A 13,577-nucleotide genomic window follows, 5' to 3' on the forward strand; every position below is an offset into this window, starting at 1 on the left:
GAAAAGTCTGCGACGATTGTGATGATGTTGATCATGAGAAAGTCACTTGGAGACCACATGCCTTCTTAGTCATCGACCATGCGTTCGCTGACTTCTTCCTCCAGAAGCCAACTGCACCAGATTACCAAAACCTATCAACTCACAAGTGGGCAAAAATTTATACGCTATAATTGCAACTAGCAACACTACTATTCACTTAATCAGTGTTTGGAGTAATCAAAAGTGCCAACTTTTTGATGAATTTAATTTGGATCAGATATAAGAACTAAGATGGATTTGATATCAGCCCCCACCACAGTGTAGTTTAGTGGGTATTCGGATGGTAGTTATTTCATTGGGTAAGATCAAATCCTGTTAAATTCATTCTTTTGAAGATTAAATATCTTCTCATCTAAGAAGATGTTCGGCTGTTAGGATTGTAAGGTTGTAAATATAGTTTCATATTAAAAATACATGGAAAATATCATGAGTTTATAAAAGAAAATATATCTCCATTGACATAAGGTCTTTTGAAGAGAGTCCAAGAACAAAACTATGATCTGATTGAATCATGTGGGTACAATATTGACTTCGAACACCGGACAGGAAGTCCAGATATCTCCATTAACATAAAACGCATGATCGATTTCCTTTAGACAGCTTCAATCAACCAACTTCCATCGTACCGACTTATCCTTTGAGCAAAGATTTGAAAAAACTCAAGAGAGAGGTTAAAAGGTAAGTAGAGAAAAGTAAGAAAAATAGAGAGTTAGTTACCTTTAACTAGAAAGTGAAAGAAACGATCCTGGTTTTTAAAGATCACACCTCTTCCTTTGTTGCTTCAACAAATGCTGAGTCAATTCTCAATTTGTACCGATCACATTCAAATATGATTAGACCTGAATTAACTTGAGGTATTCTTTAAGTGCTGATTTGGTCGGAGCTTGATTTGATTTGACTCGGACTCGATCTAAATTGATCTGAGCTCGGTCTGACTCAACTTGAGCTCGATTGGCCTTGAACCAATTCGGTTTAACTCGAACTGAGCTCTATTTTGACTTATTGTCCTATTCACACTGCCAAAAGTTTATCTATATAATTAAATTGCAGGTGGTGAGTTCTACCGGAGGCAGATAATTTAAGCACTCGGCATGTCGTCTTCAAAGATGCAGTTGAAGGGGCGGCGGCCGCCGCCGCTGGCTGTTCGTGATGAGTCGCACAAGGCGCAGAAGCCCCAGCGGAAGGCCGTCGTCGTGTACCTGGTGTCGCCCGATGTGATCCATGCCGACGCCAGCGAGTTCAAGGCGCTGGTGCAGAGCCTGACTGGGCCGTCGTCGTTGCCGGCCGCCGTCAAGTCCGCCGGAAACCCGCAGCAGTTTCCAGTGAGGGTGAAAGCCCGAGGGCCGAAGCGCTCCGGCGGTATGTCGACCGGGGAGTCGTTGGCCTTGGTTGGAACTCCCCCCTTGTCGCCGTCCTCGCCTGCGCTGCCTGCTCTGTTCTTGCATGACCTGAGCCCTCCTTGTTTGTGGCCAGGCGTCGCCGGAGACGGAGTTCCGATCGATGAGTGAGGAGTTGGAGGATTTTGGGAGGGCGGAAGGAGATTTTTACTAGGGTGTTTTTATCAAAATTATTTCTAATTTTGGTTCATTTGACAATTTTATAAAACGGTTCAATTCAATATAAATCTCCAATTAGATTTATATTGAATAAAGTTGTTCTATGAAATTGTCAAATGGATAAAAGAATTATGGATAGTTTTGGTAGAAGATTTTAGGAATGATAAAATGAAAAAGAAGTGGCCATAATTTTTTTTTTAACTTTTAGTAGTGATGTGATCAGTGTAAATTAAGTTGATAGGGAGGATATTGCATGCATGTTTAATAACTTATAAATAAATAATTTTATAATACTGGTCCTCTCTAAAAGTCGAGGTGATGGATACTATGGAACATGACGTTCTTATTGACCGTGCGTAGACTCCAAGCTAGAGAGACCTGTAACCACAGCAACATCAGTGCCGAGCTAGGGAGGGGTTCCTGGTGATAACCCTCCGACACTCAAGTCAATTATCGACGATGTGGAAGTAAAGGAAGCGGAGTAACAGAAATAGAGTAACAGTGTAACTACAGTAAAAAAATTAGCATACCTCCGTTGAAGCTTGGGGCCCTTTATATAGGGCACCATGCCGCCGACTATGCCGTCTGTTGGTGGCACGAGCTCCCAGAAGGATATCACAGATCCTTCTTTTGTCCGTTCCTGGACCGACGGGGTGAGCCGTTCGACCAACCATCAGTCGTCCGGATGCTATCGTTATCGGGGGCATGGCCAATCGGCCAACCACCCACTGCCCGAGCTCCGCTTTGAATGTAATCTGCTCGGTCGTGGCTCCGCTAGGCTGGTTTCGAGGTTTGATGTAACTCCGAGCGGAGCTGGCCACTCGACATGTGCTTCATCGACACACTTCTCTGAGCGTCAGAAGCTCGGTATGTGGTCGAGCTATGATGATGTTGGATCGGATCTTCTCTATCCCGGTCGAACGTAGGGATGACAATGGGTCGGGTTCGGGTCAGATTCAATATCCTCCGTACTCATACCCATCGGGTATAGGATATCCGATGGGTAAACTCATACCCATTAAAGGATCAAATATCTTTTATACGTATATTTTTTCTTCTTTCTATCGAATTATTATCATTCAACAAAAACATATTAAAATTAACATCCTATTAATATATATATATATAATTATAAAAATAGATTAAACATCTATATAGTCTCTTACTAATATAAAAAAAATAGTAAGTTGATTTTAGAAAAAGAAAATTTTCTTTAATATATATTATTTAATCGGGTATTTGGGTCGGGTATCGGGTATTGATAGTCCCTCCATACCCTCCTCCATTCGGGTCGGATGTCGGATTCTCCATCGGGTTTGGGTGAAATTGCCATCCCTAGTCGAACGAGTGGGTCGCCCGACCGACCGATGGTACAAGGGCATTGGCCGTCCCAACTTTACCCTTTGACCTCCGCCGTGGCAATTACCCTCCATTGGGTTGGCCCCTCATCATCGCATTACATGTCTCCCCCTCAAGTATAGTCGAAGGAGCCTACGAGTCCGACTGACTGGACAAGAAGTCTAGGGATTAGTTGGCCGATCGACCTGGCCACTGATGGATCCCAGTCGGTCTGCCGAAGGGTATCGGTCGACCATAGGACCGATCCTTGAAGTCGATTGGCGCTTCGCGTATGTAGTCAACGTTGCCGTCACACGAATCTTTTGGGAATTCGTGCAAATTGCCCCTGTTCCTGTTCGAGAGTCGAGTCGACAGACACTGGGGACGTGGCGCTCTCTGCTGGCTTCGCGTAGACTCTAGGCTGACGTGGACTCCGGTAAACCTGCAACAAAACCGAGCCGGGAAGGGGATCCCAGCAACGGCCCTCTGACGCTCAAGTCAGGCGAGAAGAAATCGACGCAGAGTGAGGCAAAGAGCTACAGTAGATGAGATTGCATACCTCCGTCGAAGTCTGGGGGTCCTTATATAGGATCCCTAGGAGGCGCGTGCACACTTCTCGAGGCGTGCACACTTCCCAAAACATACCTCAAAATGGATGTGTCAGAAAAATACGTCTGACGCCATACCACAACCGTCCAAGCATATCTCTGACATGACAGTGGAAACTTCCACCGTACGATTCTCTATCCGGTCCGGCTGCCGACGATGCTATTCGTCGGTGGCACATGTCTCGAGAAGGATATCACCATCTGTCCCCTTCGTCCTTTTCTACAGCCCGTCTGTTGCTAGTCCGAACGGGAGAGACGCTTGGACCCACTGCCGCACGGTAGGGGACATGTATTAGACCGAGCGGGAAGCCCGCTCGACCACATGCTTAGACGGGCTTGTAGTCTTAGTTGATCTATAGCTCACCCAACCGAGCGGGTAAACCGCTTAGCGGATCGGCTTGGGAGCGTCGGAAACTCGACCTGTAGTCGAGCTGTCTTTACACCGGCCCGGGCGTTATCCTGGCTGATCGGACTTTAGATCTCTCCGATCGGCGGAATCCTTAGGTTGACCTTCCTGGCTTTAACCCCCACGTGTCGTTAATCACCGCCCATGTGGGTCTCCCTATGCTTACCACTGGATCACATGCCTCCCCCTTAAGTCTAGTCGAAGGAGGCTATAAGTCCGACTGATTGGACTAGTTTAGTGCTTTGTTGGCCGTCTGGCAACGATGATGGAGGGGTTGAGGTGGGCTCGGGCGGCCCGTTCGGCCGAGCCGGCGCTAGCCAGTCGACGAGGAGTGCGCTTGCACTTGTTAAGTCTTTTTGCTCCGCGTTCGAGTCCGCTCACGGTCAAAAGCTATTGTCATCGAGATCCCTTTGGAATTCGTGCAAATCCCCCTTATTATCAACGATCATGCAACCACGCCTCGTAATGGTCTGCTTTAAATGCTACCCAGTAACCTGGCGACACGTGGAGTCCCCCCCCCCTCATCGTACGGCAAAGGTGTCAGCTCCGATGCGACACGCGACTGTTCGAATTTCACGGCCGGATGCAAGCCTCGATTCTGGTGACCTAAATCAGACGGTTCTGGCTAGCTGGGCTAAACGTTTATAAAACCTCGAAGCCAACTTCTGCTCAATCGTTACTTCCTTCGTGCTTTGGTGCTTCCTTTCGTGCTTAGCTCTTTGACGACTTGCTCTTTCGGAGCTCCGGCGAACTCTCGGCCCCCTTCTCCCTTATGTTTCACTTCCTAGTAAGTTTCTTCATTGCTTTACCTTGTCGCTGTATTCCTTCGTTTAAGCTTTCTCTCTGTTCCTAGTCCCGTCAATCTTTCTCTGTTGAACCACCCGCAAAAACATCAAGCTTTTCCTTTTCCGTCCATGGCTAGTACCTCTGATCCTTCTCTCGGCCTCTGGTACCAAGCCATGGAAAGCCGGTTCGAATCGGGAGACGCCTGTAATTTGATCAATGCCTAAGACATACCTGCCAACCACAAGCTTACCATGGCCGAGCCGTCCGACCGACCCAATGACCCGCCGGTCGGCACTGTTACCTTCTTTCGCGACCAATTTATAGCCGACCTTAGGTTTCCCATTCACCATTCATCATAGAAGTGTGCAACTACTTTCACATTCTGCTCGGCCAACTCGTGCCCAATTCTTTTAGGCTATTGTGTGGCGTAATTGTGCTCTTTCGGATGCACAACATCCCCCTTAAGCCTCAGATCTTTTATTATTTTTACTATCCCAAGCAGTTTAAGATCAACACCTTCCTGTTTCAATCGCGGATCGACTTTTTTTTTCTTCGATAAAATGCCTACCTCTAACAAGCACTGGAACGAATATTTTTTCTTCTTGAGTTTTCCCGAGCCGCCACCTTTTCGAACCAAATGGAAAACTGCTCTGCCACCTCCCCCTGACCTGAAAAAGTACAGGACCGAGCCTGCTTATCTACACGCAGCTAACCTGTTGGCCGAGCTGAAGCTGGACACCCATAAGCTGTTGCCTGAAGGGATGTTGTATCTATTCGGCTTAAGCCCGATCCGAACACGGCTTCCGAGCGGCCTTGGTAAGAAATAACTTTCTCTTCTTTTCTTTAGGTCTAATTGATTTCCTTTCTCTTTTTTGCAACCGCGACCATGATGAAATCTGTGGCGCTCGGCATGCTAAGACGCAAGGCTGCCGAGATAGAGGCGGCTGTAGCGCAGGAAGCAGAGAGACTCGGCATCGCCCCGGTCGGCTCTCATGAAGGCGAGAGTGAAGAGGCACAGACGGCGGGCAATGCGTCTGTCGCTTGGACCGCCACTATCGATGCAGCAGGAGAAACTGCTCCGTCAAGTGCCCAACCGGCCCCTAGGCCTGAGGAAGCCGAGTCTTCCAGTGACGAACTCCCGTTGGTGGGGCGCAAACGCCGCCGAACGGGCACACCAACCCGCTCGGCCACCTCAGCTGTTCACGTGTCCGAGCCGATGGACAATCCTCCTTTGGCTCCAGCGGCTGTGGAGGCGCTGTCTTCTGACCGGACCCCATCTCAAGGAGATTGGCCTTCCGACCCCATCGCGGCTCAGCCTCTTAGCTCACTCCCTCCTGCTCCGCGAACAATTAGGCGATCTCTTGTTCGCTCTAAGCCGGTCGGTCAGTCCTACACCCCTTTAGTGTCTACTCAATCTGCACCGAGAGGACGCAGGACGATCAAGGCCATCCTCCATCTACTGACGGAGGAATATTTGCAGGCGGCTGAGTGGCCGATGAGCCCCGAGCACCAAATAACCATCCGGGGACCGCTGGTGAAGGTCTGGGAGGACGCCCGAGCACGTGTTGGTTTGATGCCCCCGGGGTTGCTCAGCAATATCTATTTGCAACAAACCACTGGGGTAACTTTTTCATTACCAGCCTTTATTTCTTCCTTTCCGCTCGGCACTGACTATTTCCCTTCTAATCTGGTTGCAGTATTGGGTGGAAAGTATAGCGGTATGCAACCGCTTGGCCCTCCTTGAGGAGGAGTTCAAAAAACTCAAGGTCTCTGGTGGGGCTCCCCCTCAAGGCCCTTCTTATGCCGAGCTGAGGGTCGACTTGGAAAAGACCAATAAACTACTAGAGGCCGAGCAGCACAAATCTTCGGGCCTACAGACCAGGGTGGACCAGCTCGAGAAATAGGTGAAAACATTCGACAGGAAGATCTCTTTGGCCACCACCAGGAAGAACTCCCCCTCAAGGCCCTTCTTATGCCGAGCTGAGGGTCAACTTGGAAAAGACCAATAAACTACTAGAGGTCGAGCAGCACAAATCTTCGCGCCTACAGACCAGGGTGGACCAGCTTGAGAAACAGGTGAAAACATTCGACAGGAAGATCTCTTTGGCCACCACCAGGAAGAATCAAGCCATCACCGACCTGGAGGCAAAGAATGCCGAGGCCCGGGTGATCGAGCTGAAAGTCAAGGAGTTGACCGACCTGCTTACTGCCGAGAAGGCCGGCTGCTCGGCGGAGGTGGCCGCTCTTCGGACTGATCTGAAGGCCTTTCAAGATGCGTTGGAGGCTTCCCGAGCCGCCTTCAAAGAATATCAGGATGCCGAGCCGAGCCGGGTTGCTGTCATGCAGCAAAACTACATCCGCTCGGAGAAATTCGTAGAGAAAACCTGCGCTCGGCTTGTCCACGCATTCGAGCTGGCTATCACTGCCACGACCGACTACCTGAAGACCAAGGGCCAGCTTCCTGAGGATTTCATTATTCCCATCCGCGATCATGTTGATCTTTTGACCACGATTCCGGATGAGATTTTTTAATTATCTAGAGTGAAGTCGTGACTGTGTATTGGCCGTTCGGTCTATTTCATTTTGTGTACTTGCCGTTCGACATATTTTGCTTAATGAATTTTCCTCATTTGCCTACTATATTACTGTGTATTCGAGCAAGTTATCTGTTCCTTTGATCGTTACTGAATTCGTGAGAGCCATCATCTTTTGATCCACGAGCCACCGCCCGGCAGTTGAGTACAAGACCACAAGTCCTGTTAAGTTTGAGCGATGCCTATGATGAATCATTATAGCTGCTGGTCGGCAATAAGCTGGATTTTTAATAGTCGCTGGTTTGGCTCTAGGGTTTAACGTCGCCGCTCGACGGTCTTCGAGCCGAGGGGTTTATAGTCGCCGGTCCGACTCTAGAGTTTAACGTCGCCACTCAACGGTCTTTCGAGCGGGATATTTATGGTCACCGCTTAGACTCTAGAGTTTAACGTCGCCGCTCGACGGTCTTCCGAGTGGGATATTTATGGTCATCGCTTCGACCCTAGAGTTTAACGTCGTCGCTCGACGGTCTTCAAGCCGGGGGGTTTATAGTCGCCGGTCCGACTCTAGAGTTTAACGTTGCCGCTCGACGGTCTTCCGAGCGGGATACTTATGGTCGCCGCTTCGACCCTAGAGTTTAACGTCGCCGCTCGACGATCTTCAAGTCGGGGGCTTTATAGTTGCTGGTCCGACTCTAGAGTTTAACGTCGCCGCTCGACGGTCTTCCGAGCGGGATACTTATGGTCACCGCTTCGACCCTAGAGTTTAACGTCACCACTCGACGGTCTTCAAGCCGGGGGCTTTATAGTCACCGGTCCGACTCTAGAGTTTAACGTCGCCGCTCGACGGTCTTCTAAACGGGATATTTATGGTCGCCGCTTCGACCCTAGAGTTAACGTCGCCGCTCGACGGTCTTCAAGCCGGGGGGTTTATAGTCGCTGGTCCGACTCTAGAGTTTAACATCGCCGCTCGACGGTCTTCCGAGCGGGATATTTATGGTCACCGCTTCGACCCTAGAGTTTAACGTCGCCACTCGACGGTCTTCAAGCCGGGGGGTTTATAGTCGCCGGTCTGACTTTAGAATGACCGCTCGGCGGTAATTTTGCAAAAACCTTTTTGATTTTTCTTCCTGCAGTCAAAGGAAACAAAGAGGATGACAAGTGTATATTGCACATTATATTGGTGCATCTTTTATCCAGCTTGGTACGGCTGGAGGTGGCTTGCACTGTACGGTCGCTCTAGCTTCCTCCCGTCTTCGTCCTCGAGGTAATAGGCGCCCGAGCGGAGTTTTTCTACAACCTTGAAAGGCCCGACCCAAGGAGCTCTAGCTTAGTGACATCGCCAACCGGCTTGACTCTCTTCCAGACGAGGTTATCGACCTGAAAAGATCTAGGATTTACCCGTCTGTTGTAGTTTTGCTTCATTCTCTGCCAGTACGCCATCAGCCGAACGACGACCTTGCTAGCATCTCATCCACCAGGTCCAGCTCCAAGTGCCTCCGCTCGGCATTGTCTTCGTCGTAGTGTTGGGTCCGATCGGATTCTATCCCGACCTCTACTGGGACGATGACCTCCCCCCAATAATCCAGGCGGAATGGGGTCATTCCCATTCCCTCCTTGGGCATTGTTCGGAGTGCCCATAATACACCGGGCAGCTCGTCTACCCAACTTCCCCCGTCATGGTCGAGCCGAGCCTGAAGAACTCACAGGATCTCCCAATTGGCGACTTCAACTTGCCCATTACTTTGGGGATACACAGCAGAGGTGAAAGCTTGCTGGATGCAGTACCCCTTGCACCATTCCTTGAGTTGCTGACCCGAGAACTGCCTTTCGTTATCAGAGATGAGCCACCGTGGGATTTAAAACCGACAGATGATATGCTGCCAGATGAATTTCTGGACCATCTGCTCGGTTATGTTAGCCATTGGCTCGGCCTCGATCCACTTAGAAAAATAGTTAGCCGCTACTAATAAGAACTTCTGCTGTCCAGTTGCCATTGGACATGGTCCCACAATGTCCATGCCCCATTGATCAAACGAGCAGGACACTGTGGATGTCTTTAACTCCTCCGCGGGACGATGTGAAAAATTGTGGTACTTTTGGCAAGATAAGCACGTGGCGACTGTCCGAGCGGCGTCATCCTGTAAAGTTGGCCAAAAGTAGCCGGCCAAAAGAATCTTTCTCGCTAATGAGCGGCTGCCCGGATGTTCGCCGCATGAACCTTGGTGTACCTCTTGCAGAATATAGTCCACATCTTCCGGACCAACACATTTGAGCAGAGGCCTGGAGAACGCCTTTTTGTAGAGCTGGTCGCCAATGAGGACGAACCGACTAGCTCTCCTCCTTAGCAAATGTGCTTCCTCCCGATTGGAGGGTGTTGCTCTCGACCTCAGAAATTCTGCTATAGTCGCCCGCCAGTCATTTGGAAATGTGAGCCCCTCCATCCTGTCGATGTGGGAAACCAGAGATACCTGCTCGATCGGCTGTTGGATGACGATCGGTGATATCAAGATGGCTAGCTTAGCTAGCTCATCTGCAGCCTGATTATCCGCTCGGGGGATCTTCTGGACGAGCACCGCTTGAAAACTGACCTTCAGTTTTTCGAAGGCTCCCGCATAAAGCTTGAGCCCGACGTTGCTTATCTCGAATGCTCCCGAGAGTTGCTGAGCAGCCAACTGTGAGTCTGAATGAATCAAGACCTTACTGGCTCCCACATGCCGAGCGGCCTGCAGTCCTGCTATTAGCGCCTCATACTCCGCTTCATTATTGGTCGCCCGATAATCTAGTCGTACGGACAAGTGAATTCGTTCTCCATGGGGGGAAATTAACAGCACATCGATCCCACTTCCTTGCCGAGTGAATGATCCATCCACGTATACCTTCCAGGTGGCTTCGGGCTCGGGATCTTGTACCTCCGTGATAAAGTCTGCTAACGACTGTGCCTTGATTGCCGTCCGGGGCTGATACCGTATGTCGAATTCACTAAGTTCTGTGATACATTTGATTAACCGATTGGACGCCTCTGGATTGAGAAGGACCCTTCCCAGGGGGCTGTTTATCATCACAACGATCGGGTGAGCTAGGAAATAAGGGCGGAGCCTTCGAGCGACGAGTACTAGCGTAAAAGCTAACTTCTCGAGACCAGTGTAGTGAAACTCGGCATCCTTTAGTATGTGGCTTAGGAAGTACACAGGCTGCTTTTCGCCGTCCGACCTCACAAGAGCCGACCCGACGACATATTCATTCGAGGACAATTAAACTCTAAGGGGCTCCTTGGTGATCGGCTTGGCTAACACAGGTAAGGAATTGAGGTATACTTTGAGCTCCTCGAAGGCTTTGTCGCACTCTGCATCCCATTGGAACTTGGTGGCTCGGTGCAAAATCTTGAAAAAAGGCAAGCTCCGATCGACGGTCTTCAAGATGAATCTGGACAGTGCGGTTATTCGTCCCGTAAGGTGCTGAGCTTCCTTCAGATTTCTGGGGGGCGACATGTCTTGCAGCGCTTTCACTTTACTTGGATTCGCCTCTATACCTCGCTCGGTAACGATGTACCCCAAAAAGCGCCCACTTTTTACTCCGAACGGACACTTTTGGGAATTTATCTTGACCCCGTATGTCCTCAGCATCCCGAAGGTTTCCTCTATATCTGCACACAGGTTGACCGCTCGAATTGATTTAATAAGATGCCATCAACGTATACCTCCAGGTTTCGCCCGATCTCCTTCCGGAACACTTTGTTCATGAGTCGCTGGTATGTAGCACCTGCATTCTTCAACCCGAACGGCATTACGTTGTAACAGTAAGTGTCGTCCGCCGTAATAAAGCTCACTTTCTCCTGGTCTTCCCGGGCGAGCGGCACTTGATGGTAACATTGATATGCATCCAGCATGCATATTAACTCGCATCCAGCGGTCGAATCCACCATCTGATCAATTCGGGGCAGCGGGTAAAAGTTCTTTGGGCACTCCCTATTCAGATCTCGGAAGTCGATGCAGACCCTCCACTTATTGCCTGGCTTGGAGACTAGCACCACATTCGCGAGCCAACTTGGGAACTGTACCTCCCATATGTGGCCGGCCTCCAGGAGTTTCTCGACTTCCGCTCGGATGATGACATTCTGCTCCATGCTGAAGTCCCACTTTCTCTGCTTAACGGGTCGAGCGTCCGGCCGGACATGGAGCTCGTGCTGAGCGACGCTCGGCGAGATGCCTGGTAGCTCGTGTGTTGACCACGCGAAGACGTTGTTGTTGCGCTGTAGGCACCTGATCAGCTCCTCCTTCGGGCCAGCCTCCAGGTCTGATGCCACGAAGGTGGTGGCGTCCGATTGGCCATCCCGGATTTGCACTTCTTTTTCTTTATAAACTAAGGTGGGAGGCCTTTCAGTTATAGCATTTACCTCAATCCGGGGGGGTCTTCCGAGCGGACCTCGACTCGGCTCAGACCATCTCCACATAGCAGCGCCGTGCTGCCAGCTGATCGCCTCTGACCTCCCCCACTTGGTTTTCGACAAGGAACTTGATCTTCTGATAGAATGTTGAGATGACAGCCCGGAATTCATTGAGGGCTAGTCGGCCCAAAATGACGTTGTACGCCGAGGACGCGTCCACTACGATGAAGTTAGTGGTCCGCGTCCTTCTGAGCGGCTCTTCACTGAGCAAAATAGCCAATTTCATCTGACTGACTGGCTGAATCTCGTTACCAGTGAATCTGAACAAGGGCATTGTCATAAGCAATAGCTCAGCCCTGTCAATCTGAAGCTGGTCGAACGCCTTCTTGAAGATGATGTTGACCGAGCTCCCTGTGTCAATAAAGATGCGATGAATAGTGTAGTTTACTATTACCGCTCGGATGACAAGGGCGTCGTCGTGAGGCACTTCAACTCCCTCGATGTCGCAAGGGCCGAAGCTGATCTCTGGTCCGTTCGCCTTCTCTTGGCTGCATCCCACGCCATGGATCTCCATCCGCCGGGCGTACGACTTGTGGGCTCGGTTGGAGTCACCGCTGGTCGACCCACCAGCGATGATGTTGATTTCCCCCCGAGCGGTGTTGCTTCTATTTTTTTTCCTCCCGAACAGACAGCCTGACTCGCTCATGGGAGGCTCAGGGGTTGCTTCTTGGTGGGTGCGGGTGTCGCTGCTCGGGTGACTGTCTGGCTGCTCGTCGCCCATCATTTTGATAATTATGCCACCGGTCAAGCGAGGGTGATCGACGGCGATAGCTCCTTGACTTAGTGGCCGGGGCGAGACTCCGACAATTGCGGGTGTTGTGGATTACCGACTGATGAAGTGAACAAAACATGGGAGTCCATACCTTTCCTTTTGGCTTAGGTCGTTCGGCTGCCACATGTTGGACAGCATGCGGCCTTGATTCTTGATGTGGCCTCATCCCCTCGACCTGGGGTCCTCGGGGTGGTTGAAGGACTTGAGGCCTCCGCTCGACCGGCGTTGCTAACTTCGCCGGTGTTTCCTTTTTACGGGCCGCTTGCGCCTCCTCCACATTGATGTATTCACTCACCTTTTTCAGCATATGGTCATAGTCGCGCGGCAGCTTCCTGATGAGCGAGTGGACAAAGTCGCCATCCGTCAGCTCCTGGGTGAAGGCGTGCATCATGGTCTCGGATGAGACTACAGGAATGTCCAGATGGCCTGGTTAAATCGCTGGATGTAAGATCGGAGAGTCTCTCTGACCCCCTACTTCATGGAGAACAGACTGACGCTGGTCTTTTGATAGCGCCTGCTGCTCGTAAAGTGGTGGAGAAAAACTATTCGGAAATCCTTAAAACTTCGAATTGATCCGTCCGGCAACCTCCGGAACCAACGTTGTGCAGAGCCGGAGAGGGTGGTGAGGAAGACCCTGCATTTGACTCCGTGGGTGTATTGATGGAGAGTAGTGGCATTGTCGAACTTACCGAGGTGGTCGTCCGGGTCGGTTGTACCATTGTGCTCTCCGATCGCTAGAGGGGTGTAATGCTTTGGGAGCGGGTCTTGTAGAATCGCCTCAGAGAACTGGCGATTGATCCGCTCGGGGGATGACTCGGTTCGAGGCGCCTTTCCCTTCCGGGCATCCCGCACAGGCGCTTTATTGGATGATCCCTAGTTAGCTTGGGCCAGCTCGGACGGAGTCTAGAACAGGGCTCGATGGAATGGAATAGGGGCCGCTGGTACCTCTCTTGGAGTGCCGGTCTGCCCTCTATTCTGCGCCCACATAGAAAATTGCTCCGGTCGATCTTCTGATGTCGCTCGGCCACCTGACGCTGAGGTGGTCTGCTGTGCCAGCCGCTCGGCGTGAGCCTTTTGTTGATGCTCCACTATCT

General features: G+C 50.6%; 2 protein-coding genes across 2 annotated transcripts; one reads left to right on the forward strand and one right to left on the reverse strand.

The window, feature by feature from the left end:
* The first annotated feature begins 1,130 nt into the window (after positions 1-1,130).
* Positions 1,131-1,547, forward strand: LOC121990022 (protein MKS1-like). Its single transcript, XM_042544289.1, has one exon. It carries the CDS (start codon positions 1,131-1,133, stop codon positions 1,545-1,547), a length of 417 nt encoding a protein of 138 aa, XP_042400223.1.
* A 7,159-nt stretch (positions 1,548-8,706) lies between these two features.
* LOC121990029 lies at positions 8,707-11,051 on the reverse strand. Its single transcript, XM_042544295.1, has 4 exons — positions 11,027-11,051; positions 10,582-10,910; positions 9,496-10,428; positions 8,707-8,958 (listed from the first exon to the last, which is right to left on the reverse strand). The coding sequence occupies exons 1-4, from the start codon at positions 11,049-11,051 to the stop codon at positions 8,707-8,709; spliced, it is 1,539 nt and encodes a 512-aa protein (XP_042400229.1).
* Between the last annotated feature and the right edge of the window lie 2,526 nt (positions 11,052-13,577).

Source organism: Zingiber officinale, chromosome 6B (assembly GCF_018446385.1).
Source record: "Zingiber officinale cultivar Zhangliang chromosome 6B, Zo_v1.1, whole genome shotgun sequence".
Taxonomy (NCBI): domain Eukaryota; kingdom Viridiplantae; phylum Streptophyta; class Magnoliopsida; order Zingiberales; family Zingiberaceae; genus Zingiber; species Zingiber officinale.